We start from the raw sequence: 27646 nt of genomic DNA, 5'->3' as shown, positions 1-27646 counted from the left end.
CATGCCTGCCCGTTAAGGGCTTACGAGACTTGTTTCCCTGTTGTAGTACGTGGATAGTCAGTCCTCTCGTACAGGGGAGGGTCCAATTAACCAATTAAGTTTATTAAAAATATGTTATTTCTTCCCAAACAAATCTGCAAATCCACTGTGCAAAAGGATTTTTTAGATTTTACTGTTTTAAAATAATAATGAGCAAACCCACTGAAAGCTGTCTAACATTCAACATTATTGTCTCTTTTTCGTAAGTTTTACATTACGCTACGTAATTAAGTTGAGCATACAAACATTTAACCATAAGTGATCGACTCAAAGGTGCTCAAACATGCGAACAAACAACTATAATTTTCAAACTTTCGTTGCACTTTTCCATTCAGGCCGGTTTTAAGAATAGTTCCGCTAATGAATGGACATTGGCACGGAATGACATGGAACATTCCCTCAACATTTAAGAAAATTGTTTTCCTTTTTTACTTATGTTGTGGTAAGATCTTCCGTACAATTGTAATTATAAGATTATTAATGGTACCACAAACTGCATCATTAAAAGAGTTGAAAACAGAGAAACCTTTCTAACGCAATTTGGAATAAAACTGCCTTTCTTCATAGAGTATAATTGCATTTTCATATCGAACAGCAATAGCAAAACGATAAGATAAAGGAAACGTACAGTACGTGGAGCTCGCTGTATTTAAAAAAAAACAAAAATCTATAACAAAATAAAAACGAGTTTTCTTATCTCGTAGAGCTTGAAATTTTCATTCTCGTTCACCGGAAAACGAAAGGTTGCTGTTTTATGAGTCTGCGAGGGTCTCATGTAGATGGTTACTTCGAAGAGTTTACGAAGAACCCCCACGAAGGAACATCACGTGATCGTACTAAAGAGCGGATCGATCGCACAGTATTGGTGTACGCTGTCGTTTTATGCTTCTTATGTACGTATGCGCAAAACGAGTCCGCTTAAACTGGAAAGAAAAACGGGTGCACAAGACGCTTATATACTATACTCATGGGAACGAGCACAGAATGGTCCTCAAAGAAAAATACGATATTCGGTGGCTCTTTTGGAAGAGTTTTCTCTTTTCTTTGCTAGCTTTGAAACTGATCTTCGAATGTGAGAATTTTCCATTTTCAAACACAACTTCATTTTCCAACCGTCGCGATCATTTAAGAAAGTCTCGAAGAATGCTTTATTTGAATTGCGCCTTGTTAAACATGATTTAATTATTAATATTAAAAATTAACATGCGTGTGTTTCCGGCCCGTCAGCCTTAGACCAATTGAAGAATATTGAAAACGTCTATATTTAATTCGTCTTAGAACTAGAACCAGCTCAATGATCTGTTACTTGTTTGTGAATTTTATTGTCATAACTAAAAAACTTCTTTTAACAGTATTTCTTCTGCGAATGACGGATGTTTGTGATATGCGATCGAAGAAAACGCTCCGTATTTGGTAAAAAACCGGTTTTCGTCTGCAAGCTTGCCGTACAAAAATAATACAAATTCTAAATAGCCTTGTGTGGCTGAAACTGGGAAGTTTCTCACCACGTCTTGACTGCATCGCCTTAGACTGCATCGTAAAACGTTCATATCTATCATATTCGCATGTTTACCAACACACACACACGTACTCGTCTCGTATGATCTTGCTGCGATCGGACGATGCTCTGTTGAAAACGGACGCCTTATGTATCGGCAGGGTGGCCCCACCGAACGCTGCTAAAATACATAAGGGACGGAAATATGACACATAACACATGTTTTTCCACGGTTGGTTCGAAGTCTTGTGTGTTTGTCAAGAAAACAAGAAGCAGAAAAAGCACATAATAACCGGTACGATCCCTGGTCGACTGTCGCTGTAAAGACCTTTTACAAGTTACCGGTCGGCTCCAGATCGGTCCTATTTGTTCTTGTGCCGTTGGCTGAGCAGGATCTTCCCTGGAACGTCAAATCTTCGTGTACAGTTTGTGCTGTGGAAACGAGTATCCAAGCAGCTTGTGACAATTAAGTGAACAAATCAAAATAAAGAGAAAACTATTCCCTGCAGTGCTAATAGAAAGTGAGGTGGTTGTGCCCTGTGTCTTAGGCTAGACGTCTCAGAAGAGTTGAGTTTGACGGACATCATGACGGGTTCGGAATTTTGTGGCAGAAAACATTGCACAACATGTCAAGATGCAAAGTACGCACGGGAAAGAATGCGAGTGATCCTTATTAACGTGATTGCAACCGTTCTGGGCGCAATAGGAATTGTATTGCTAGCATGGTTGACCATGCAATCATGTTTCCCCAAACCAAACCACACGTCCGACTGCTTGGAAACAAGCTTGGGGCCCTTGTCGTATATATTGAAGCGTCTACCGAAACCTCTGGACCTTGGTAAGTATTACGAAATCTTCTATAAAACATTTCGACAAAGCCAATCTATCAAACATTACACTGGAAACGAAAAAGGGTTGACCAGCTAAACATGTCCTCTTGTTGCAATCAACCATCAACCTCAAATCAATCAACCAAAGCGGCGATGCGGAGAAACTCTCCAGTGTACATGAGTAATTTAGAAAATATTTTGTAACATGAAATATCCACTATTTAACTAGTTTCGATCGTCTATGAATAAACTTTTTAAGAACCATCCAGAAAAAAAAAGAAAATCAAAGTCTTGATGAATCCTTACACCATTTTTCTGAGCAAAGTCAGAGTGAAATATACCATTAAACTGAATTGGTGAAATGACCAGACAATTGCAATGGTAAAAATTTGAGAAATGATCACCCCTTTCCCAAAGATTTTTTAGTACTCGATTTATTTTCATATTATCGCAATTTATTTTCAAAATTTTTAATATTTTGAAACTGATCAAGCAGATTTCGTTAATCTGCATACACACAAACATTGGAACACGTACTATTCTTCGAAGGATTATTCGCGAATAACGTGAATCTTGCATTGTTAGTGTTTTTTTATTCATTAAGAGGATTTATTTAGCTATTTGTTTAACTAATTTTAGCCAATTTTTTTAGACACTCAGAGCCAAATTTCGATTTTAATCGAAGTAAAATAATCATATGAATAAATTTAATATTTCGAGTTTTCAAGTAAAATTATCTCAGGTAACTAAGAGGCTATTATTATTATTTTAACGAACTTCTTAACAATCTTAACTTTGTGCATAATTCAAAACCTGAAGGCAATTTACAGTAGGAAAGACTTAACTTACTTTGACTTAAGACCACTTAAGTAAAACGTCGTTCATTAAGTTATGAAAACTTATATAATTTATAGCATAAAAATAAATGTTGAACACATGTACACGTCGTTGGCAGTTCTCGGATGTCGCAGTTCTGAAAAACCTTCTATTCAGCGAACGACACATCCTTGAGCCACCAGTGGAGGCGCACGGTTTTACGATCGATCGTTAAACAATTCGTACGAATGTCGGGTTTCGAAGCGAATCGTTCCACCAGCGATGGGCGAACCAACCTTCGTCGAGTGCGAGACCGGAAAAGGGTACATAAGCAAGTCGGGAAAAGAAAAGGAGCTTGTGTTGTGAAGATGCTAAAGATGCTGGAGAGTGTCTGCGGTCGTAAATCATACCGGGTCGGTTCGTTATGCTTCAAATTACGCGTTAGCGTTGGAAGGCGCGATCGGTTGGAATGTTAAACTGAATTGGTTTTTCATTATATCCAACGGCTCAACGAACGTTCGGTGCCCAGCAGTGACATCATTTACGGGTTCGACATCACCCAGGAACGGATCCGTAAAAGAGAAAAAATGCCGCCTCTGTGGCATCATGTATTGCATATGATCTTTTCGTCGAGCGGATATTTTTGAAGCATCGTGCCAAAAGCCGTACCAGGAGGCTGGCTTCTACTCGTCTTACTACCTTCTTTATGGCCTACTGCTTTTCCTAGCCATCCAACCGGACCGTCCGCCATCCTTCTCGGAGGATCATTGCCATATGCTGGTGAGAAGAAAGTGATGTCATGTTTCTTACCACGAAGAGGCAGCATAGCATTACAGAAGTTTTAACAAACGGTTGGTGGTTCTTTATTGTATTTTTAAATAGGACATGGGATATGTGATCTGAAAGCAATAATCGCATTTCCGTTCGATTTTACGACTACAGACCACGAAAGAGTGACGAAAATTTATGAAGATGGTTGTAGCATCTTTTTTCAGTTTGCAACGGATATTACGAGCTTAGCTTCGGTTGAGGAGAAGATGTCTGAAGAAAACTAAATTTTTAATTTTTTTAAAGCATATTTATTATGCATATATCCATACACCTTGTGTGAATATATATAGCCACATTTAGCAATAGTATATACATTACCATTTAGTTCTCCAATGATCATAATACCGTAGATGTGATGCATCTCAACTGAAGGTTTTTGGTTTTTGAAACATTATTTTACGAAATGCTTATTGAAGCGCTTGCCTGTTGAATGCTCAATCTGCTGAATCGTAGATCAGATCCTAAGCATATCATGGGAACCAATTTGCCCAACACTTGAAAACTTGGATATTAGAATGGATTCCTTTGTCGATCAACATGTGCTGAGGATGCAAACCTTGTGCAATGATGCTTAGCATGCTATGTGTTGAGGGATACATTTTTTTGGCTCGTAATTTTTATTTTCGAGAACAGTTTCATAACCAGCCTGCGTAAACATCGGTCCTCTGTGGACATCGAACTCTTTTTTGCTGAAACAACACTCCTGGACAGGAGAAATCTTTTATGGCAAACAATCTGGAACTTACCAACACGCTTTAGTGGAGGCAAACGTAGAGTTGAACCGAAAAAACGCAAAAAAAACATCACTCGAAGTGTAAACAACTACTACTGATAAAACGACTGGCCGAATTGTATAGCAGTGAGCCGGCGCAGCGGTTTGGAGTTTGAAGGCCGCGCAGATCGCAGCACAAATCTCGGTCAACAACGATCGTTCCTCCCTGCGAGATAGCCGCGATCGCTACTTGGAACGCGCTTTCATGTCCATGTTTCTAACGCACTATCACGCATACACACAGTGGGATACTAGGGTTTTTGGAGAGCTTGAAGCGGGGGTCGAACTTCGCGATACGTCATCCTCGCACGCCGACCCACACACGCAAGAAAAGAACAGGTAGACGCGACCACGGTTGGCGGCACCGATACGTCACACATCTCAGAATCGCGGATCGCGTCTCGCGCGCTCGCACGTTTTCCATCGTTGTGTGTGCATTTGTTTTCATCCGGTGCCGTTTTGGCATCCGCCAACGGTGTAGTGTGTGCGTTTCACACCGGATCTGGGTAGTTGTATTGTATGCGCTGGCAAAGACGGCCAAGAGTAAACAGGCGCGAGTGGTTCGCGAGAACACGGTCGTGGCTCGCGCGTCGTCATATAGTAGTAGCGGAACCACCAGTTGATTTCTCGTAGTGGTAGCGAACGGTTGACCAACTGTGAATTGAGAGAAAGACACACGAAAAGATCTAGTGTTCATATAGCGTGCCTCACAAATGGCCGATAATTTGGCGACAATCGCCTTCAAGGGGCTAGTGCTATTGTTTATCACCTCCGTGGTGATCTTCATATGCTTTTTCGGCGTTATGCGCGTCGAGCAGCATAGGGCGAACATCGAGCTGCAGCGTCGAGGTGCCTCACGGTACACGCCCGACGGTGAGCTGAACCTCTGGTATTTTTTCGTGCGTGGTAAGTTTTGGTGAAAGCCACAAAATACACCGGTTGATACTCTTACTATTACTATCTTTCGAAAAAAAGGCAACCGAACGCCACTTTGAACACAATGAAAACGAGCGTTGAGTGCAAACCGTTCGACCTTCTCCAACTCTCTCGGTTCGATTTGATAAGATTACAAACATTTTTTCAAACTTGTGTTTCACTGCGCGATCCGGTCGCAGTTTATCACGTTTACCGTTTGCAGCGTCGTTGTGTGCCGTATCACACCTTCGCGATTGCCACAATATCGGTCGGGTTCGCCACAACATTACGCTATTTGAGATGCGAACCGGATAGTGACCAATTCCACGAAACACGAAGAGTATTGATTGAATGAAGGTTGTCTATCGTTATCGGTGCCAATCGATGCACTACTGGTGAAACTAGACCAAACATGTAGATTACTTTGTTTTCTAGAGGCTTCGTAGATAGCAAAACATGGGAAATAGAAGAGGGTTCATCTCATGTAGAGATTGAGTCATTCATATGTAAAGTTCTATGTAATGAGATGGTATTTGTTTTAGTTGGATATGTTTCCTTTCAAAATGTTCTGAGTCTTTCGCATACATTTATAATTCTTTGTGGACCCACCGCGGGTTACCGGGATTGATATGCGGCCAGTCCAGAGATGTCACGTTCTCAAATTTTCTACCAGTAGTCTTAGTAGGCGCAAAGTAACATCTGCGCCAGATACTTTATTTGTACTTTGGAAGATAAACGCAGACCAAGGTCACTGCTTCGTATGCTGGGTGTTCGCATACTCACTCGATTGCACATCACAAACAGGGGTAAAAGCAGGAAACTCGAAGAAAGTTTTTTTTTGTATAATACTCTTCACCTCATGCTACGACATCGTCGACGGAATATATGCGTGATCCGATGTCACTGGAGATTTCCGTCGATTCATGTCATCGGAGATTTCCAGCAGGATGTCTCAGCAAGCGTTAAATACAAACTATCACATTCTTATTACATACCATCACGATTCTTCGAAAATGATCGCCATTTTATGTCGGAAGTGAGATCTTCTCGATGATACTCGAAAACAGAACACATAGGGGGTAAGAGGATAAGAGCCAAAGAACGACATCTTGTTGTCAGCATTTAGTATACAACTTCTACGTGGTTGTGCTCGAGGTCATCGGAGATGAGGAAGTCTGTACGAGTATATAACAAACAGCACGCTTCATCCATGTTCTCTTGAGTTGGAGACATCCTGAGTAAAAATCTACGTGTCAGAAGAAATCTAAAAAAAATCTATTGCTCCCTTACAATATGCTCTTATTCTACTTTTAGCATACGTTCTACAAAGATACTGTTAGGTCATATTGCAAACAGGGAATAGATGTTTGCTGATTGTTAAAGGTCAAATAGAAATCACAAATCTGTACCAGTATCGTTCAGTCGTACGATGTATCAGATTTTCACGCACATACATTCAAGTAATCAAGTTTCCCTGCCCCACCGTGAACAAAACCTTGCAAGTGCAAATTTCTCTTATCCATGTTCGCTATGGATAGAAATAACCACAAACCAACGATTACTCGCATCAACTATTAGACATGATTGTTGGCAATGAAATAGAAAAACTGGGTGACTAAATAATTGGGCGAAATATATCCTAAAATACCCACGCTAGTAACTCATAATGACCGATAGTACGGTGACGTACGAGGGATTTATTTAAAATAATGCCACGACTCTCATTCAGAACGGCCCTGTTGGTAACAGATTACCTCAATTTGTCTCGTTTAGAGAAAATGGGTTTAAACGTTTCAGTGCGTGTGATAAACTCATCTCCCAACTAAAACTAAAACAAGGGCTTTGCTTATAAAAAAAATCCAAAATTGCCCACAGTTGGATCCCATAATGACATGAAAGCACTGTATCATAAAAATAATTAGTAAACCGTTGTAAGCTCGTATGGAGTCTATCAATTTTGCATCATCAGCAGGATTTGAGACGAACGCATCGCATATCAAAGATCTCTCGAAGCGAAGTATTATCGAAATGGTAATGATTATTTTTTTATACATCCAGTAGTGATTGCCACAAAGTTTTTCATTTCTTTATATTAACAAAATGTTTTGATACGTCGATTTTGACTCATCCTAACCTAAGGATTCATTCCTGATTGTTTGTGTCAAACTTGCCTTGTCTTGTTTCCAGCAGCATACAGAGGTAGATTTATTTCAAACTAACGACACAACCGTAACATCAACCAAAGCAACTAATTAATCACCGAAGTGTGTCGGTTGGAGTTGTTTTTATATTTTTGTTTCAATTGCGAAGCAATAATGCGTACGATTAAATCACGGTAGGTACGTTCTAACCAAACGAACCTAACTAACATTGATGAAACGAGGACTGAAACTGGCATTCTCCCGATAGTTTACATTCACAGGGACTAGTGAATTGTATTGTAGTGCAGGAATTCGCACAATTTTCTGGTGGTGGATTTCACCGGTTTTTACGATGAGAGCGGACTTGATGAAGGAAAGAAAAACCAACGCTCAAAAGTGTCATGCCTTATAAGCATTACCATTAGTTGCCCAACCTGGCTACTAAATGGTTTCTAAAATAAAATAACGACTTATGGTAAAGTATCGGTCATTTTCATAAAACCCTCGGTTATGTACGCATATTTTTTTTAAACATAATTTCTAGAACCATTGAGAACAGCGTACTAACGACATGATGAATTATATCAACACATCATGGGTTGCTAGGTTTATTTTTAATTGGTCTATAATATGCGTATGTTTTGATGAAAGATAAGCTCATTTGGTTTCGACTATGGGCGATTTGGCATAAAAGAAACCAAAACTGAACAACCTACAATAAAACAACGACAGTGCGTTTTCCCACGGGCGAGTGATCTCTTCACCAGTTCTAGTTGTGAAAAAGCAAAATAACTTTCCGGAAATGGTCCAGCATTGTGACTGTGTTTGGTCGATACTCAGCATATCGATCATACTTATCATACAGATTTCGGACGTAATTTGCGTAAAGGAAAAGCGAATTCCGGTAAAAATATCTGATCCGGTAGTATTCACCGACGAGCCAAAACCGTTCACCATACGGGTAACAAAGTTCATCTGTGTAGAAACACCGTACGAGGAGAGTGAACTGCTCCAGTGTAGAACCATCCTTCGACGCAAACAACCTACGTTTTTCAACATATCCGTCCACGTTCCACGTGTTTTGAATAAGATATTCTTTCAAGTGCGAACGTACTACCGCTACAACTCGTACGAGCCCTTTCCAATTACGGTGCACCTGGAAATCTGCTCTTATTTCCGAAAACCGACCAGGGACATCTTTTCGCACCATCTAATGTCGATCATGATGGTAGCTGTACCGCACCTTTTGTACCAGTGTCCACATGGGGTAAGAACAGGCGAGACGCGTTTACGGCTGAGAAGCAGATGCAAACGGAAGCTGATTTGTTATATTTTGTCTGCTTTAGAACACTACCTACAACGCCGTCTACTGGCTGGAGGACAAATTCTTTCCCCAATCGATGCCAGCCGGAGATTTCCGTCAGGATGTCTGGTTCCGGTCTGAGCAAAATCGGACGTTATTTGCTTATCAAGCATACTTTTCTGTGCGCCGGATGGGGATTTGGCGATCGATGCTTGAATGGTAGGACAAGTAGATATAGGACGGCAGCCCGAGGAATTGGTTACCGTTCTGTATTATCTCAGGGGCAATTTTACAATCATGTGCATAGCCAGAAGCTTATGACCAACCAAATAAAACTACTACTTTCACAGTAGATGATAAACAATTTCGCTTTTTTTTTTTTAAATACAGAATTCAATACGAGCTTAACAATCTCTGCCGTCGCTCCGCCCTGGCTTTACTCCTTATCAATTCATCTAAGTACGAACAGAAGCATCGATAAATGATGTGAAAGCCGCGAACATCGGCACACGTGTGAATCACGATGCTCTCGATGGGAAAGATAAAAAAAAAATCTTCAAAAGAAAACGAGGCTCGTGACTTTGCGTAAAAGTGCGTTTCATCGCCACTGCCTGTGGTAACCAGTTGTGTTTGAACAATCGCATTAATCAGCTGCATTGTATCCAGTTTTGATCAGTCTCAGCTGGTTCGGATCAGTATGATCCACCCAAAGGTGCCTATCATTTTACTTTCGTGAACATCAGAACACAGTAAAGTTGCTGAAAATTCAATCAGGTTTGTTGTGATTGCCGTTGTGCTTGTTGTGGTTGTATTTGATAATACTGGTAATTTTCTAAATCGAAAATATTAGCAATTTTGTTCCCACCCTCATGTTGACTGCCTACCACGTGGTTATAGTAAACTCCTTAACTACTACCACTCTATATATATATGAATCGACTGAGGAATATCTATCTATTATTTGATAGGATTAAACCATTTATTTCTGCAGCATCTAGCTCCGGTTAACCTAGAACATTGTCCGTGTTATTTTGAGTTTACTGTAGTTCAGATGTTCACCATCTGACGGATAGATGGCGCTGTGTCACTTCGTCGACCGTACGACCGAACTGAATGTTTCAAATGTTTCCATTTTTCAAACAGTCTTTAGTATTATGTATTCAAGAAAATATAAAAAGAACATGATTTAAGTGAAAATAGTAATCCATAAATTGCATCAATCTTAATGCAACGTTTTTCAAACCGTTTTCATTTGACCGCCTATGCGGCTGAAGAGAACCATTCTTTGCACACCGAGGTTCAACGCGACAATCAGTCTTCCTCCTGTGGCGGCTGATAATTATCGTGAGATTTTAACTAAGCTCTTTAATCACCCTGCAAATCCGAGGCAAGAGTGCATAAATCAAACGACACACCTTACATCATACGGAGGGCGTTTGTTTGCCTAACCGCTAGCAGGTCTGCTAGTAGAACGCGCGGGGCACACGAAGGGCTATGTATATAGGTGGATGAATTTAAGAGGAATTGAGAAAGTCATGTTGAATAGAATAAATAGAACAACAGATAAATAGATTTTTACACACAAACACGAGTGAGGAAGATGAAATGCTTAAATATTCTACACAATTGTATCGGACCCCTTTTCCGGTATCATCCTTGGCCGATGCTGGTGGCGCATGGTTGCATTGGAAGTGGCCAAGACCCATGTTTAGCGACCGACCGAGCTCGTCTGATAGGAATGAGAATAATTTCCCACGACATCGCGGAACATCGAGCCGGCCATGCTTTGGGGCAAGTGGATGGCGGATGGCTATTCGTCGCTTAATTGGACCTGTTGCTCCGTTGGCTACCGGACCTGTCCGTCGTTGCTGTCGCCGAAATGATTTTCTGCGGCGGCATGCCAGTTTTTGATTTCCCCTTATATTCATATGCCTGTGTTGCGGCGCGGCATCGGGGCGTTTGGCAACGTTCCGACATTCCCGCGTGTGCCACGGGAAGCAAAACACCGTCGAAAGGCAAATGCTGGTACACTATGTGACAGAAGGACATGGGGAACCGTGTTGTTTGTACGAGCTGCGTGTTCCAGTAGCTCTAAATGTGTACGCGATTGTTGGTTGCTATTTTACAGCAGTAAGTCCATAATGCCTGGCCAACTCACTGGATACCGATGAACTCTTTTTAATAGTACGTTCTTAATTAATCGTCATGCCGGTTGAGATGGTAATCTCCAAAATGGAAATGAGCCAAACATGTCAACCGGAACCAAATGTATTTCTTTTTTAACGTTAATTTTAATTGTTCATACAATGAGCAATCGATATGAAGTTAAACTTTACATAAAGAGGTACGCAACATACACCCCTGTTAGTACTATTTCAATTGTCGGTGGCTTTGGGTGACGGCTCTTTACAGTAATCTTAGTAGCCATGGCAGTACCTAAAATCGGATGGAATTTTGTACTTTCCATTCTGGCTTTCCTTACTGTGTGTCTACCACGGGGCACCATCGGTGACAAAAAGCCAGTTCCCTTACATTTTTCCGACCTTGCCGCATTCTCCGACGAACCGAAACCGTTCACCGTGCGCGTCACAAAGTTCGTCTGCGTCGACACACCGTACGAGGTGTCCGAATTGCTCCAGTGCAAAACGATCTTGCGTCGGAACCGGCCCACCGTCATGAACATCACCCTCCACGTGCCGGGCGTGTTGAATAAGATTTTCCTACGCATCCGTACGTACTACCGGTTCACCGACTATCAATCCGTACCGTTCGAGGTGATCCTAGAGGCGTGCGAGCATCTGCGCCAACCGTCGACCGATGCGCTCACCCGGCACGTGTTCGCCGTCATGCACGCGACGATACCGCAGCTTATGCACCAGTGTCCGCACGGGGTACGTAATGGTCGTATGTGTGCCGACGCCGTCCCTGAAGCGTCCCCACCCCCGCCCATCCGCCGTCTTCCTTTTATTCTGTTCCACAGAACACTACCTACAACGTTAGCGTGTGGCTCGAGGATAAGTTCTTCCCGCAATCCACACCGCCCGGTGACTACCGGCAGGACATCCGGATCAGTACGCCGCAGAACAAGACCATCTTCGCTTATGCGGCCTTTTTCTCCGTCCGACGCAAGGGTACATGGAAGTCGATGTTGGAGTGGTAGGATCCGGCCACCGGAAAGAAAGGATGATCGTTGGGGGTAGCGTTTTAATGTAGCTGTACTTGCGCGACATGTACTCCGAGAACCGATTGTTGAGGCTTTCCTATTGAAGCCGTCTGAGATTACTGCCTGGGAAATATTCAATTATGGCACTTCGTTTTAGTAGAGGTCCCCATAAAATGTACAATGATAAATCTAGACTTAGATATAGAGTTTTTTAAACCGTTCTATTCTTTTCTATGCATTTTAATTTAAAACACACTATGAGTAATGCTGGATGAAGTAAACAGTGGAACAGAAAATACTTTCTATAGCAATTAATCGGCTAAAATAAGAAATCACTTCCGAACGGACCTCCCCGATGTGAAGAGTCCTCTTCACAGCAAGTGTCGCGTTTTATTAGCCCTCGATTCGCACTCTTCCACAGCGTGACACACAAATGGCACAGTTCTTAGATCATAGAACACAGACGGCAGTTTTTTTTGTTCTCATCTTCAAGCGCCCTTGGCATTAGGGCATCCTTTGCTAAAGACAAATGTTGTCCGTTTATTATAGCCTTTTTTTGTTTCTTAATAATTTGCGCCATTAGAATACGATTCTCCTCCATTTGGCTTGGGATGTGTGTTAAAATAAATGGCCACCGCGTGACCAATCAACCGTCCGGGATGAGTGACACCGAACAAGCATAATTGACGTTAATCGTATTTTTCATTACCGCGTGCAAATCTCTCGTACAAGACAGAGGATCTCGCGCAGTCGACTTAATCCGAAAGTTCGGCCAAATCCACTCCTTGCATCAATCAACGGTTGGTAATTGGGCGGAGAAGGAGAATAAAATACAATATCTTTGAGAGGTCTGCTTTTTATTGGTTCGTGAGAAGGTAACGCTAACGGCCTAGGGACGTGGGAAAATCTAATTCCGTCTTCTGCCGCGAAAGTACAACGAAATTATGTGTGTTTGGAACTTTAACACCGTCGCCGGGACTCAATGCTCTAGTAAAAATATGTAAAGTTATAGGGGAATCATCATTTTCATGAAATCTATAGCAGCAGTTTAGAAAATTTTAGTTTGATGCTCGTATACACGAGCTCACAGACGTGGGTTGGAATTTGATAACGAACGGTCACGTTGGGTATTGTTATGTCAATTATAAATTATCTGATCTAATGATCAAAATACATGGAACGTTAGCGCTTAAATGGTTTGGAAATTGTATGGAAATAAATAGTGACACCATGCTTGCTGGATTGTGAAAGTTAATACATCCTTTTGCTAATCACTCAGTCGACACAGTTTTCTTGCTTCCGGAATATAACCAATTTTCATTATAACCTATTTCAATTGGAGAACTTGTCCATTTCAGTGTAACAACGTGACTTACGTCTTCATGCCTAGTTAAAATCGCCCAACAAACGTGTCTAATACGGTTTATTTTTCAATAATAAAGCACGGTATATAAATTTCCCTGATGCCTTTGGATTGTACGACAAATGAGACAGCTATGTCGGCTTCAGGTTTACTGAAACATAGTAATTTAAAGGAAAAAAAAGTTAATTTAGCAAGACATGCCAACAATTCAAACTATTTCTATCAATAGCACAAACAGTTGTTTATCCTACAATCTTTTGAGGCCAACATTAATTCATAAAATATATCATTTGATTCCATTTCCAGACATCCCCAAGATCAAGGAGCTGGCAGCGCTGAGCTTCCTGAGTGTACCGAAGCTCGAGCAAACTGAGAAAGGATTCAGAGTGATCGGAAAAGATTATGCAGCAACTTTCGAACGGTTCGAGCACCCCGAGATCGATCATGACAATCCCGATGCCGTAAAGGAAATGCTGGCTAATGATCTTCGCCGTCTGGACTTTGATCTAACTATTGTAAAGGGCAAAACGCATTATTGGAAGAACCGTGCCCCGAAGCCGACCATCATCACCGACGAGGCTAAAGAGAACAATGACCAAAAGAACCCCAAGAAGAAAGAAATTAAACTGTCCGCCCCTGGCAACACCATTCCGGAGTAATGGCGGGGTGAAGAGCTAGAGTCCCACACGCTTCCATCGTCCGAGGATCGAGGATTATTTAAACCACGTACGTTATTTGAGCAGTTAACCGTCAACCAGTTACAGTTTCCAGTCGGAGTTTCTTCCAACAATGGGAAGGAAACTGGGTAACAATGTTACCAGTGTCATTGGCGAATATTACATCTCGTCACGATCATCGAAACGTTCTCCAGTCGTGCCAAACACCAAACCACCCCCTATGTAACCAACCTAACCAGTTCATACATCCTAAGTGAGCATCCGGGAAAGTTATACATCAGCTAGCGTAACATATAAGTATTCGGGAACGTACATCTGCCATCAAGCCTCATCGGACATGGAGGTAGTGGGTCTCCTTCACAGCGATGCAGACGGACTTTCCTTTGTTTTTACCAAATACGACCACCCGTGAGAATCTGGAGCAACAAAAATTCAAAATCATTCGTCTTTCACGTATTATGAAATTCCATTATAAACGATAGTGAGATAGCACATCCATGTCGACCATTGGCGTCGTTATCGTTAGTAAGTAACGACTGAGCAAAGAGTGTGATCAGTAGTTTCCGTTTCTGGCATTCCTTTATTTTGGCAGCATTTTTACAAACACACCCCCGTGTTCAGCAGCCAGCATTCTCCCCAAGGGTAATTAGATATAACATTTCTCTCATTTTATTTCTAATGGTATAAGATAATTTTGAGCGCAGGACAAGCGCTTTTATATATAAGCTCGTAAACGTACGCCTTCGAGACAAGAGATTTATAAAATAAGCTTTTTTTTATAATTTTCGATAACCACAACACATGGTGAAAAACACTTAACACAGTATAACAATCTTTTTATAGAATAAAATAACTTTCCGAGTCCGACGGAAGCTCATTTGCGAAAAGTACTTAAAAAAAAAAATCAATATTAATGACTGAACCGAAAAAACAGTTTTTAAACCCGAATTCTACTATTGCACACATTTTTTTTCTTCCTAACGCACTCTTCATTACACTCTCTTGTCTCTGAAGCGTGTTTTATAGTAAGAAGCAAGAAGCTTTCATGCTTCATCATGACATACATCATCAACCTATGCATTTATAGCCTTTAAATGGAAGCGTTGCGACACAAGCCGCTACGTAAATTTACACTTTAAGACCTGGCAAATCGGCCAAAGTACAGATCAAATAATTCAGATGCCCTTTTGAGTGTAACAAAGGATTCGTCGCGACGAACATAGACGGACAGGGTCATAAAGTTGTTCCGGTCGGTAGGTCTTAGAATAAAGTGTCGCAAAGGGCATCCCGCGACGATCGTCATCTTACGCGCAGTCTTTCACTGCGATGCCACTGCCATCGGCATGACATTCGCCAGCACGAGCAAAGCCACCTACCACCTTTTGGGAGGGGGCGGAAAGCGATTCGAGATGCATCATTAATCATTCACTCGTTTTAAGCACCGAACACGAACAACCCACGAGCTACCCCCAGGTTGAGTTAGAATTTTCGTCAAGATGCTCAAATGCACCACACACTACCCGGAGCTATGTAGAGGAAAATGCGAACCAAGGGTGAAGATTTTCCACCTCTCTCGTAGAACACACACCCATACACGGGGCATCGTTGAAAGAAAGATTAATGTAGTAAACATTTGCCCAAAGATCGGTGGTAGGGACGAGATAGTCTACTGCCAAACCCACGAGAAAAACTGTTAATCGAAGTTAAAAGACTTGTTATATGGGTTTGGGATTACGCTATCAAACGATGGAAGGCTATCATAGCCTACGAAGGGCATTAGTTCGTAATCAATTTTTAATGAATGATTTTTAAGCCAACTTCTTCAACTAAAGTATCTTCAAGTATAAAGCACAGCATTTTTTTAAATAATCCAGAGTTTTTCTTAAAGTATCCTTAAACTTAAACCGTATCAGTAGTTTATAGATTTTAATCATGCCATAATTGGTTTAATGGTTCCCTAGCCAGATTTACTTGTTACGGGTACGCTCGTCGAGCTTAAGTTGACCCTTTTCATTGGAAAAAAAAATCTCAAAGTGCTAAACAATATAAGAGTTGATATACCAAACACGATCACCATAACATCAATCGACTGAACATGAAGGCAGGCTTAAAAATCAAACTTTTTTTCTTAATATCATATAATCAAAACCATTTCCTATGCTTCAATTTAAAAAAAAATACACCCACATTACATACACCCAAATTCCATCCATCATCTCAATGAATTCGTTTTGTAACACATGATAGAATGAAAAGTATTACAGCAAATTACGCTTAGCAGTTAATCGTCGGTATTTTATTTAAAAAACAACAAGAACTGAACAGTTTACAAGTTAAAGACGTTTGGAATTATCCCAGTAAAATTGTCCATTCCTGTAGAAACAAAGCTCAAATCAAAGTTAAACATTCATATAGTACAAACAAAGGGCAAATTATACCACATTGAAATTTGCGAAAACGAGAAACTAATAGTATTTTAGTAACTGGTACACAGTTGGAAAATCGAAAACACCATCAACCATCCTTTGGCGACGCATTGTATTGGGAAAAGCAATAAGAATAAATGTACGGGTGATAAAAATATAAAATATGTGTTTTGTTTAATTTCCATAGGATTGTGCCAAATGCATAATGCAGGTTAACTAAATCGTAATGCACGTTTCTAATTTACATCCAAAATTGAGGTTTGTCGAAAAATAAATACAAAATTACTTTCGACGATGTTGACCAGACCAACATAATGATGCTTCCATGCTGTTTTAGTAATAAGTCTAACGTTATGCTATAACAGTGATGAAATCTCTACCGAAATGGTGGCCACCGTGAAGATTGCATGCCGGTGAAGTTATGCTCTTGGAGTTATAATTTCTTATGACAAATTCAGATGGCCCGATCGAGTCGGGTAAGGTTCACGTTCCCGTGCAAACAGCATTAATTACCGTAAATGCAAAAAGGAACGGAGGAAGAAGGGTAGACCTACCGTTCCTCCCATCCGTCACCATGCCCGTTACACATTCCGACGGGGGGGTGTAGAGCAACAATAAACCCCTCTCGACGCGACCATTTACCCAACCCTCAGACCCGCGCACAGCAGTTTGGATCGGCGGCGCGCCAAATCGGAACGAAGCACAATTGGCCATAAAATAGCGATCATTTTTCTTTACCCGACGATGGTCACCGCATTTTCTCACCCGGCGTGCAAGTCCGAGCTTCTACACCTCCGCTTGGATTAACCTCGCGGAAAATGGACGGTACTGAATGATTGTTGCTTGCACAATCCATTCGTGGGGTTACATACCCTCGTGTGCCGTCCCGGGGTAGGAATGTCGGGTGGTCGGGAGAAGGGTGGTGCTTCGTGAGGCGTCGGTTTTCGCACGCCATTCAAAGGTCGATCGCGACAATGTCTTGGAAGTTCAGAATTTTCTTTTGGAAACAGTGGAACTGTCACAAGTGTAAGGCCACGTAGCAAGGGCACAGTGGTTGACGGAAGGGCGCAAAATAAAGGAAAACCTGCAACGACATCCGGCACACCGATGGAGGCAAAGAAGGTTGCACACGAGAAAAGAAACACTTGATGATGTGTGATCATGCGATCGTGAGGGTAAGTAAATCACTCGTCCTTAAACTCGTTCTCAAGCGGACTCGACTATTTATTCGCGAGTAATGGATCCGGTCCGGCTTAAAACGGATCCAGTGCACGGGCCGGACCAGCCACCAGATCAAACTGCTCCATCAGCGTCGTCAGGTTGGCGCGCAGCTGTTCAATGTCCATCCGCTGCTGCTGAATGGTGCGCTGCTGGAGGAAGATGCGCTCCTTGAGGTGGCGTATCTCTTGCCGCTCCCTGGCCGTCGGTACGAACTGCTCGACCTCGTTGTCGGGGTGGACTGCAGGATAGTGCATTCGACCCCGGTCACGTTGCTGTACGTCGTCGTCCATCGATAGCACGATCGAGTCGTCCACAGTGCACATCCGCCGGTCGATCAGATGCACCACGGACCGATTGACGAACGTCTGCAGCGCGCTCTGGTATGAGCGGCAGTCGAGTGCGTTCGCCGATGCGTCGAAGATACGCAACCGAGGAAACCGGTGCACCAGCGTTCCGCTGTCGAGCGTCGTAAGCAGGTTGTCCCGCACGCTAAGGTTGATCAGCTGCGGAAGGCGCCAGCGTTCGAGTGGAAGGCGCGCAATAAAGTTCCCCCCGAGATCGAGATGCGTGAGGGCCGGTAGCCATACGATCGCTTGCGCCGATGAACCGAGCGTCTTGATGTGGTTCCCGCACAGTATCAGCTGCCGAAGGTTGGGCATCGTAGCGAAGGTATCCAGTGGGACGTCCTCGATCAGATTATCGCACAGGTTCAGCTCGAGCAACTGCGTCAGATGATCGAAATGTGCGATCGTACGTAGTTTGTTCATCTGGAGGCGCAGATAGCGCAGGATGTAACGTGCCCTCGGATCAATCTCTACCGTGCGGAGATCATTGTCGCGCAGGTACAGCTGGTCCACGGTGCTGGGCATCGTGAGGTGCCGGATGCGGGTACCGCGGGCAAACATTCGCAGCACGCCAGCCTTGAACAGCTGATTGTTGAGCGTGTGCGAGAAGTTACCGATCGTGCCGTAGATGAAGCCAAGCTGGCGCACCCGCGGGAACACACTCGCCTGCACGTCCCCATCCATCTGGATCGTGACGTTGTGCAGCTGGCACCAGGATTGAAAGTAGTTGTCGCAACTGTACTGGCGCACCAGGGCGGCCATTATGCTGCAGCGTGTCAGCGAGGCTGCGAGTACGTAGGCACTACAACGAAATGGATAGGTGTCAAAGCAAGGACTTTAAAAAGCGCTAACTTCTGATAAGCACTAAAACCTACACAAGAAACACCGGGAAACCAGGAACCATCGCGACTGCTCAGGTAGTCTGGTACACCAGGAATACACAGGGATACGATCCACTTTCGACGGGCGAGTACTTCACACAACCACGCTGTCAGCTTGCGCACTGATAATCGTCTATCGAATTCCACGCCATCACCTCCAACACATGGTTTGTGGAGTTGCCGTTTATAGCACGAGAAACTCCGCACTTCCGGAACGTAGCGGGCTAGAGCTCATCAGTGGCATCACCAGGTAAGGGTCATGGACGATCAAAAACACAAACGCAGAAGCACACACATAGATAAGATATTCTCAATTATGGCTTGATGCCCGCTAGAGTCACCCGCAAACGGAATCAGAATGTATACGGAGGACTTACGGTCTATTAGTAACTTGGAACCGTGTCTTACCGTACCGTGGCGATCATGCCTCTAGACGTGATCTGGAACTCGAGCCCACCAAATCTCTAATGCCGCACTCGAAGCAGTGCCCCCACCATCAAATCGTATTCACGAGATTCAATCCCTATAACCAAGTCGCCGAGAGTTCGCCAAATCCGAGAACTGGAGCGGAGTGGAGTTCGGTTTGTTTGCTGCCATTTCCACCGTAACCGCAAGGGGTCGATTGTTCGGAGCGGTCGGAGGAAGGGGACTCCTGAGAGCGAACGGCAGACGCGCCTTCACCGTCGGTTTAGTTCGGAGAGTTCGTGAGGTTGGCCACGGAACGGGTGAATGCCAGAGGCACGCGACGATCACGATTTGTTGCCATAAACACAAGCGCGTTCGAGCGCTGGCAACCCCGACCCGAAAGGTCTCGCGCGGGGTGGTTGTGGTGCCCTGTTGGGCTTCAGAAGTATTTTTTTTATGCACAACCTTCGAAAGCTGTCGAAGAGTGTGTTACCTTCGGTATGGAGTTCGCAAGCAAACTGATGTAAGTCACTATTGACGGCGTTTGTTCGACTGTTGTTGTTCTGAATTCCGCCTGGTGTTTAACACCGCGCCGAAGAGTTTGGACGTAGCGCAAGTCAATTTAACTATAGCGTAGCTTGAGTTGTTGACGGTTGCATTCAAACGATGGAAGCAGGAATTTGCGCCCCAGCCCCCCAACCCTCGGATAGAGATGATTGCGGTGTTACAGGTTTCCCATTTTCCCAACCTCGCCCGGGGTAGCATAATTGTTGGTTTATTTGTTTGCAAAATATTCGGGCGCAGATGACTGATAGCGCTTTTCCCAGACAATCTGTTGGGCAATCTATTATATCACAGATAACTTCTCAAATAGATTGGTACCACAATAACCTTTTCTTTTTGATAAAAAATATACAAATCAAGTGTGATATGAAGTCGTAGATAATAAAGCCGTACAATAAAAACTGCAACAAACTTTTTTTCGCTATTGCGCAATACTTGGAGTGTGGTGCAAATTATAGAACGACTAAAAAACAAATTATAAAATGCTGTATTGGAAGGAAAGAAATGATAAGGTAATGTGAGGCAAAATGACACCCTTAAGCGCCAAACATGAATTTCTCGTGGAACATTTATGAAAACTATACAAAATTTTCACTGATCTATTCTCTACCCTCTCTCCTATAACCAAAACGATAATAAAAACAACATCGAATCTCTTAAATTGTAATCAAAACGAAGGTTTTTCATACCCTCTCACAGAAGACATGGGCGTTAATAATTATTTAATTGAAGCAGTTCTTTGCTATACTTGAAATAGTAATGTGTTTTATTGCAATAAATTTTACTTCATATATTTCAACATGAATTATCTAAAACTAATCATTTAGGAATGCAAATGCAAAACACGCGCGACCATAAGTTTATTTAGTTGAGGTAGTGCCATAATGATTGTGCTTTGTCTAACATTGACAGAAGCGCATTCTACCCCGCATAACCCGGTGCATATTGCCCCAGTGTAAGGGGTTGTTTTAATTTTCATCTCCACAGTCAACATGTTCATCCAATTATGTTCAGTATTCGTTAAGTAATGGTATTGAGGTACTCTTGATGCCTTGATTAAAATATTGTATTCATTGCATTTTGACACTTGTTAAAACTAAATCGATCGTAGGGAAATGACTTACATGATTTCGGGCATAATTTACTTTATCCTGTTATCTCTGTTAAATCTTATTGTAAAGCCATTAAATTCACTTCATAACTTGATTTTGTGTAAAATGGGTTAATTCAGTTAAAAAAGTGTCGGTGTATTTGACCCCACCGGGGCATTTTGTCACACCTTCCCTTACGATGTCAGACAGCCAATAGGACCACGTTGAAGAAGCGTTTCTTACAATAATAGTGTCAGTGAGACTGGCGCAAACTGTAAATTAACAGGAAAAGGAAAATGAGCCATGAATTGTTCCAACAGAAATAGGAAATAACGAGCGCCAATAACTCACTTTCCGCCGTGAAACATGAGTACCTCACAGAGAAGATATATAAAAAATCCCGCCGCCACCACCACCAGCCACGGGAACATTCCGGGGCGCGCGTCCTCCTGTCGTTGGGCGGTAAAATTGCCGAACAAGACAAAATATGTTTCCCGCGGGAACACGACGCGTTGCGCAAAACACGGTAAGTGGCCCATTTGTAATACGCCTGACTGACGGACTGACTGACTGAGCGCGGTGCCCCCCCCCAGGGAACGACCGTTGGGTTTGGGGTATATGTGTCATTAAGTCACACATTTCAAGTTTCCCTAAAAATTTCACCCCCGGGTGGAAATGGGCGGAAAATTAAAAACTGACACACCAAAACCCGAAGCAGCGCGCCGTGGCCAGAAAAGCAGCATCATTACGGGAAGGATCTTCGCATCACAACATTGTTGGCGAAGAATGTTCCAACGGGTTTTGCAGGCCGGATGTTTGGGTCAGCAGTGGTTTTTTTTCACTTTGACTGCCGTTAGTTTCCGCGGAGGAAATATTGGCAAAAGTTACCAAAAAAAAAAAAATTGTAACAGGAAGGCGGTAAGCGAATCTCATATTTCTTTCGATGTAAGTTTGCAACCCAGCTGAAGGCAGATCACACCCCGGTGGCCCGTGCAGCGAATGATTGATGGACTCCGGGGCAGCATTTCGTGTAGGTTTGGTCCGGTGGTTCCCGATCCTACAGCTTCCAAACACACCGCCCCCGGCGGGGGCGACGAAAGGAGGGGACCTTAGATCCTGGTTTTTCATTTCTTCTCACCGTAGATTACTTTCTTGCACACAGCAGAGCTCCGGTGTCCATCTTCCCGGGAACACACACGTATGGCTAATTATAGGCTGGACGGCGGCGGCGGCGGCGGGTTGGAAACACGATCAGGTGCGCTGATGCACGAGGGTCGAGGGTGTTTGTACGGGCGTTCCCGGAGGTGTTTCGGGACACGTACGCGATACCTAAGGTTGCGCCCCCGCGCGCAAACCGTGTCCGAGCGAGAACAAGCGAACCGACATGTGAACTTAATTAACAAAACGGGGTCAGAGGGATCGGGGCCGAAGGGTAGGGTGGGGTGTGGCCGTCAGGAGGTGGCGGTAGTGAATACACGGTGGAATGCCGTGTCTAACTTTTTTTTTCCCCTGGTGACAGGACACAACACCCTAGAGGATCGTGATGCGGAAAACAGGTGTCCAAAGGGAACTTCTTTCGATCTGGTTCGAAACATTTTCCGGGTTTGTACCAGGCCATCGCCCGGGAATGCTTGTTCGAGCACTTCCAGTGGCCAGACGTGAGGACCAGAAACATTTTACAATCATTTCGACATTTGTTGAAATCAGTATCAGTTTGCCACCAATGACAGACGGCGGTCATCGGCGGACGGAAAATGATCATACGCAATGCAATTTTGAGAAGGTGCAATCAATCTGACGTCTGTATGTGTGGCCATTCGTAGAAAAATGCCCTTTCGACAACGCGTGGCAGATCGGGGATGCCATCGCTTTTCAGGAATGTCGTCGAGAGGTTCTTGTCGTGCGTTCAAGTCCGTCCGCTGGCAATCACAGTATCGGGCGTTTCTCGGTCCGGTTCGGCCAAGATGCTTCCCAGGAGGAGGACCGCGACAGTTTCGGTTGAAGCAATTTTAGAGCATCAGAAGAAAACATGACATGATCGCTACAGCACATCGATTTTCCACTAATGAGCGCTCGCGCAAACGAGCAATGCACTGGTGCGCGCCGGGGAGGAAAAAAATGTATGAAAATGGTCTACAAGAGACAAAAAAAAACCCCACGCTGTTCATCATTACAGTCACCGGTGGTTGTTGATGTGGCATGCATTTTTTCGTTAATTTGTACCACACCATATACCCAAGTATTTCACTCCCACAACCCCTCCCCAGTTTAATATAGGTGGTCTAAGGAACCAACCAAGGATTTTTCTTTTTCGTTTCCCTTTGCTACACCAACGCTGGAGTGTGGGCATCGTGTTTTTCATCGATAATTTGCGACTGCTTCACCGTGCCTACCGCTGCCGCATTAAGACGTTACCGTAAGTACCCGGGGGTTTCGCGTGGGTTAGTGAGAATTTTATAAATTTATTTCACTTCAATCAACGACGACGACGACGACGACGACGACGAGGGAAATAACCCGGACACCCCCCGTTTGCTCGCAATGAAGCTGTATCCGCCGTGCTTGTTAGCTTGCGTCGGGTAATGGGAAATTTTTGAATATTTGTTTTTATTTGCCTCACGTTGGAGACATTAAAAACATTAGGGAAATGCAAGCTTCATTTAGGACACACTGTGAAGCTGTTGCGATCGTAACGATATCAGTTAAGTGACCGTGTGTTGAAGTAGAGTTGACGTGGTTACTGACCTTCGTTTTCATGGAGCGATATTTTATCTAAGTTTAGTTTTGTGTGGCTAAGAACTAACGAATCCAAAAACAAATAGATTAACTTTCATCGGCGACGTAAAAAAAGAAAACTTTGGAAGAAAATATGGTGAAGTGTATTTTGTTAAAATATTATACTAGCTTACTACTTAAAACATATTTCGGAAAAACAGCCTTGCCACAGTTAGAAGGATTTTTAAACAAAGTCTTCTTCCGCGGTCAACTTTACAAAATAAAAATAGAAAGTATTTATAGTCCATTCAAACTATTGGAATAGATCCTGCATATACGGTTTTGTCTTAGCAGTGTTGGGTCTAATGTTGATATTCAAGTGGTGCATCTTCTTTTGTGATCCTCAGGCATAATGTAATATGTGTCCTACCCATGTCCAAGACACCATGTCCTATTCCTTTTGACATCGTTCCTCACGCCGTAAGCCTCGAGAAAAAAGAGTAACAGCCTTAACCTTTCCTTCTCGCTGATTGCCAGTCACAATATGACCTTCTTTGGGAACTTAGTATGGTAGATAGATTTTACATACATCGCAAAATAATTACTTTAAAAGGACTGTAAAGTACTGAAGTGTTTACCAGTGATTGCCATCGAGCGTGAAATATGTTACAACATCCATCATGATGATCCATCGACGATCACTAGATCGTGCTATTCAGAAAATATGTTTTTAACAGAGCTCTGAGCCGTTCGTTTTTGGGTTGCTGGCCTTGATCGATGTTTCCTCATAATAATACTCCTTTTAATTCCGTTATTCTCAACTATGGGGCCAGTTGAAGCGAACTTGTGGCACAAAGAACGGAGCCATTTTCTTTTCTGTATTTCGCATTGTGTTACGTTGCTTTTCGAAATGGTTTACTGTTTTCTTCGAATAGATCAATTTTCATATCATTTTCTTAAGTGCAATAACTACCTCGTATTTTTAGAGTATGACCTAAGCAACCAATGAGTGATTTCGTACCTCAGCTAATGCACAAACAACATGCGTCAGCTGCATCTTCCGGCGATAGACACATTTTATTTAGCTGGTGCATCACACGTTTGTTAAAAGCCCAACCTAGCCAGGGATGAAGTGCAAATGCTTTCTTAATCTCCCGATAGAGATTTCAGGCCCAATTGCCGTTAAAAAGAATGATCACATATTTAATCATTTTATTTTTCATTCGTTCTTTTTGAACAGTGACCATCCGTTTTGTGCGCTTTTATTTCTTGCTGTGGTTACTTGATTTCTCGTCCGCCCATGACAATTTGACACGCCCGAAAGAAATGTCATAAAGAAAGGAGGCCGCTTTCTTTGGCCTCCCAGAGTGTCATCCACCCCTTTCCATCGGATCGACGAAGATCAACCAAACATTTTTCACCACCACAGGGATTCCACGGGGTCGCGGAGAATACAAGGCGCAGTGTGTGGGAGAAGCACCGGGCACAAAACGTCGAGAATGAAAACAAGAATGTTTGAGCGACCGCGCGGCGAAAACAACGCACGATTAATCAATTCTGCTCAGCAGCGCACCAGCGGTAACATCATCATCATCATCCGGCCAATGTGACAAGGTCGAGGAAAATGAGATTTCCTTACCCGTTCAACTTTCGCCTGCCGCACGCACGCGGTGAGGGCCTCGTTGTTTCGCGGGAAATGTAAAAATTTCCCAACAAAACCCAAACCTCATCGAAGCAGCCGCGGGAGGAAAATCCCAGTACAAAGATTGATGCAACCGCTAATGAAGGGCGAAGAAGCGATAATAAAAAGATCATTGCCGAAAGGTGGTAACGTTCTCTTTGTGTGTTTGTGTTTGGTTGATCTTTATGGTCGCCAATTTTACCGAGATCCACTAGATTTTCCCCATCACCTGATATTACCGTGCTGTCCGTCGGGGGACGTTAACGTACCCACAGCTTGACAGCGTTCCGCCCGCGTATTCAACGAACATTTTCCGCCAATCCTCGGCACAGCAGTGTAGGATGATGGGTCGGCGCGTCGAAATCGTTGTATTCTTTTTTTTTATGTCCGTACGAACACGTACGCGAACCGAGAACACAGACGCGCAGCAACATCTCTCGCGGGGCGGGAAAATTTTCCGGCGCGAACCCGAACCGATCTCCGATTTGGTTTCGGTGGGAAAATCTTCCCTCCGGCGATGGTGACGACGCTCAGTCGTGGTTGTGGGTCGTGTCGAAGAAGATCATCCCGGGCGTCCGTGTCGTAGAATATCGGGATTCCTTTCGCATTTCCCAGTGTGATCGACGGAGTCCGAGTGTAATGTGTTTCCGCTGAACTAATAAAGTTCAATGTGTTGCAAATATAAAAAGTTTTAATTGAATTATATCTTGTAGACATTAACTGCGGCATAGCTTCAGTGGTTATCGTTGGTGTATCTAAGTGATCAAGCGTGGAAAGCGTCTCAAACGATTAGGTGTCGAAAGTATCGAGAGTGCCAACGAATAAATCTTTTCATCGCTCCAGAAGATTCCTTGAGGGCCCCCTAGACTTTATTGTCCCAAGATAATATTGTCAATTACGCGGTGATAGGTTATCAATATTTAATCACATCGGTCGTCTGACACTAGTGCTGGTAGAGACGATCGAAACCTCCTAATGAATGCTGCACATTGTGGGAGTTCTCACCACCGTTAAACCAACATCTGACGATAGCGGAGGTACCAGAGCCGTACGCGAGATAATGGCACGAGGATGTTGATAATGATGATGGCCACGAATACTCTCCGACGCTATGTGCTACACCAATCTATCACCTGGCATCGCTGATGTCTGGCGGTTGGGAATCTGTTGAACGTCTCATCACCATTCAATTGAAGGTGACGACGACACCTGACCGGATCGGGTGCGAGTTGTTCCAGCCAGTCCGGGTGCTGCCGTGACAGTCAGTACTGTGCTCCATTCGGGAGTCTGGAGTAAGGTTCCAGTTGAAGTTGTGTCTCTAGGCTGTGATAGTGAAGTACTGGAATATCTGAAGAGTTCCTCGCGATCGTTAGGAGGATAGAACGGTTCCATACCATCAACTGGTACGGATCATCTGTTCGATTCTATAGTGTTCGTTTACGTCTACACTTGTGAACCTGTGCTCACAGTCCCTGTGTAGTGTCGGTCGGAAACTCTCACGCATTTCTTTTTCCCTCGGTCGGTGTGTTGTGCATAATTATTTCCGTTCCGTTTCGAAAGGTGTCACCACGGTTGAAAATAAGCTAGTAGCGTCGTGACACACTTACCGGAGACCCATCAGCACGCTTCCATTCACGAGTCCGAGAGGGTGTAGCTAGTGGCAAAGGGAGTTTTCCTTCTGGTTCCACCATCACCGCGAGTTTTCCTTTCGGAAATTGTGTGCGTCCGTACCATTTCGGTTGGAGTTTTATTTCGAGGGGAACCCGCTAGTGTGTATCGGTACGAAACATCAACATTATTGGTTCCGGAAACGAGGAGGAACACCGCCGTTGAAATTCTTTCCACCACACACATCCGCTCATCCAAGTGAACATACATCCCCTACAAGTTTCTAGTCCCATCCGCCTAGAGGTGGGGTGGTCCCGAACTACCTATCGGCGTTCGTTGCTTTCATCGGCAATCATCTTACG

General features: G+C 43.5%; 2 protein-coding genes across 2 annotated transcripts; one reads left to right on the top strand and one right to left on the bottom strand.

Annotated features, from left to right (window-relative positions):
• The first annotated feature begins 5499 nt into the window (after nt 1–5499).
• Nucleotides 5500–9368, top strand: LOC131284322 (uncharacterized). Its single transcript, XM_058313177.1, has 3 exons — nt 5500–5692; nt 8610–9109; nt 9189–9368. Exons 1-3 carry the CDS (start codon nt 5500–5502, stop codon nt 9366–9368), a joined length of 873 nt encoding a protein of 290 aa, XP_058169160.1.
• Nucleotides 9369–18027: 8659 nt separating this feature from the next.
• LOC131284321 (uncharacterized) lies at nt 18028–19243 on the bottom strand. The gene is made up of 2 exons (XM_058313176.1): nt 19215–19243; nt 18028–19141 (listed from the first exon to the last, which is right to left on the bottom strand). Exons 1-2 carry the CDS (start codon nt 19241–19243, stop codon nt 18028–18030), a joined length of 1143 nt encoding a protein of 380 aa, XP_058169159.1.
• Between the last annotated feature and the right edge of the window lie 8403 nt (nt 19244–27646).

The sequence above is a fragment of the Anopheles ziemanni genome, chromosome 3 (genome assembly GCF_943734765.1).
Source record: "Anopheles ziemanni chromosome 3, idAnoZiCoDA_A2_x.2, whole genome shotgun sequence".
Lineage (NCBI taxonomy): Eukaryota > Metazoa > Arthropoda > Insecta > Diptera > Culicidae > Anopheles > Anopheles ziemanni.
The sequence above is the reverse complement of the archived record's forward strand: the minus strand, read 5'-3'. Positions and strand labels throughout refer to the sequence as shown.

Excerpts from the sequence above, each read along its gene's own strand:
- LOC131284322 (XM_058313177.1), top strand. The coding sequence starts at position 5,500 with ATGGCCGATAATTTGGCGACAATCGCCTTCAAGGGGCTAGTGCTATTG. Across the intron at positions 5,693-8,609 it reads CTGGTATTTTTTCGTGCGTG|TTCTAGTTGTGAAAAAGCAA; the intron begins GTAAGTTTTGGT and ends TCTCTTCACCAG. Across the intron at positions 9,110-9,188 it reads TGTACCAGTGTCCACATGGG|AACACTACCTACAACGCCGT; the intron begins GTAAGAACAGGC and ends TGTCTGCTTTAG.
- LOC131284321 (XM_058313176.1), bottom strand. The coding sequence starts at position 19,243 with ATGGTTCCTGGTTTCCCGGTGTTTCTTGT. Across the intron at positions 19,142-19,214 it reads GGTTTCCCGGTGTTTCTTGT|TGCCTACGTACTCGCAGCCT; the intron begins GTAGGTTTTAGT and ends ATTTCGTTGTAG.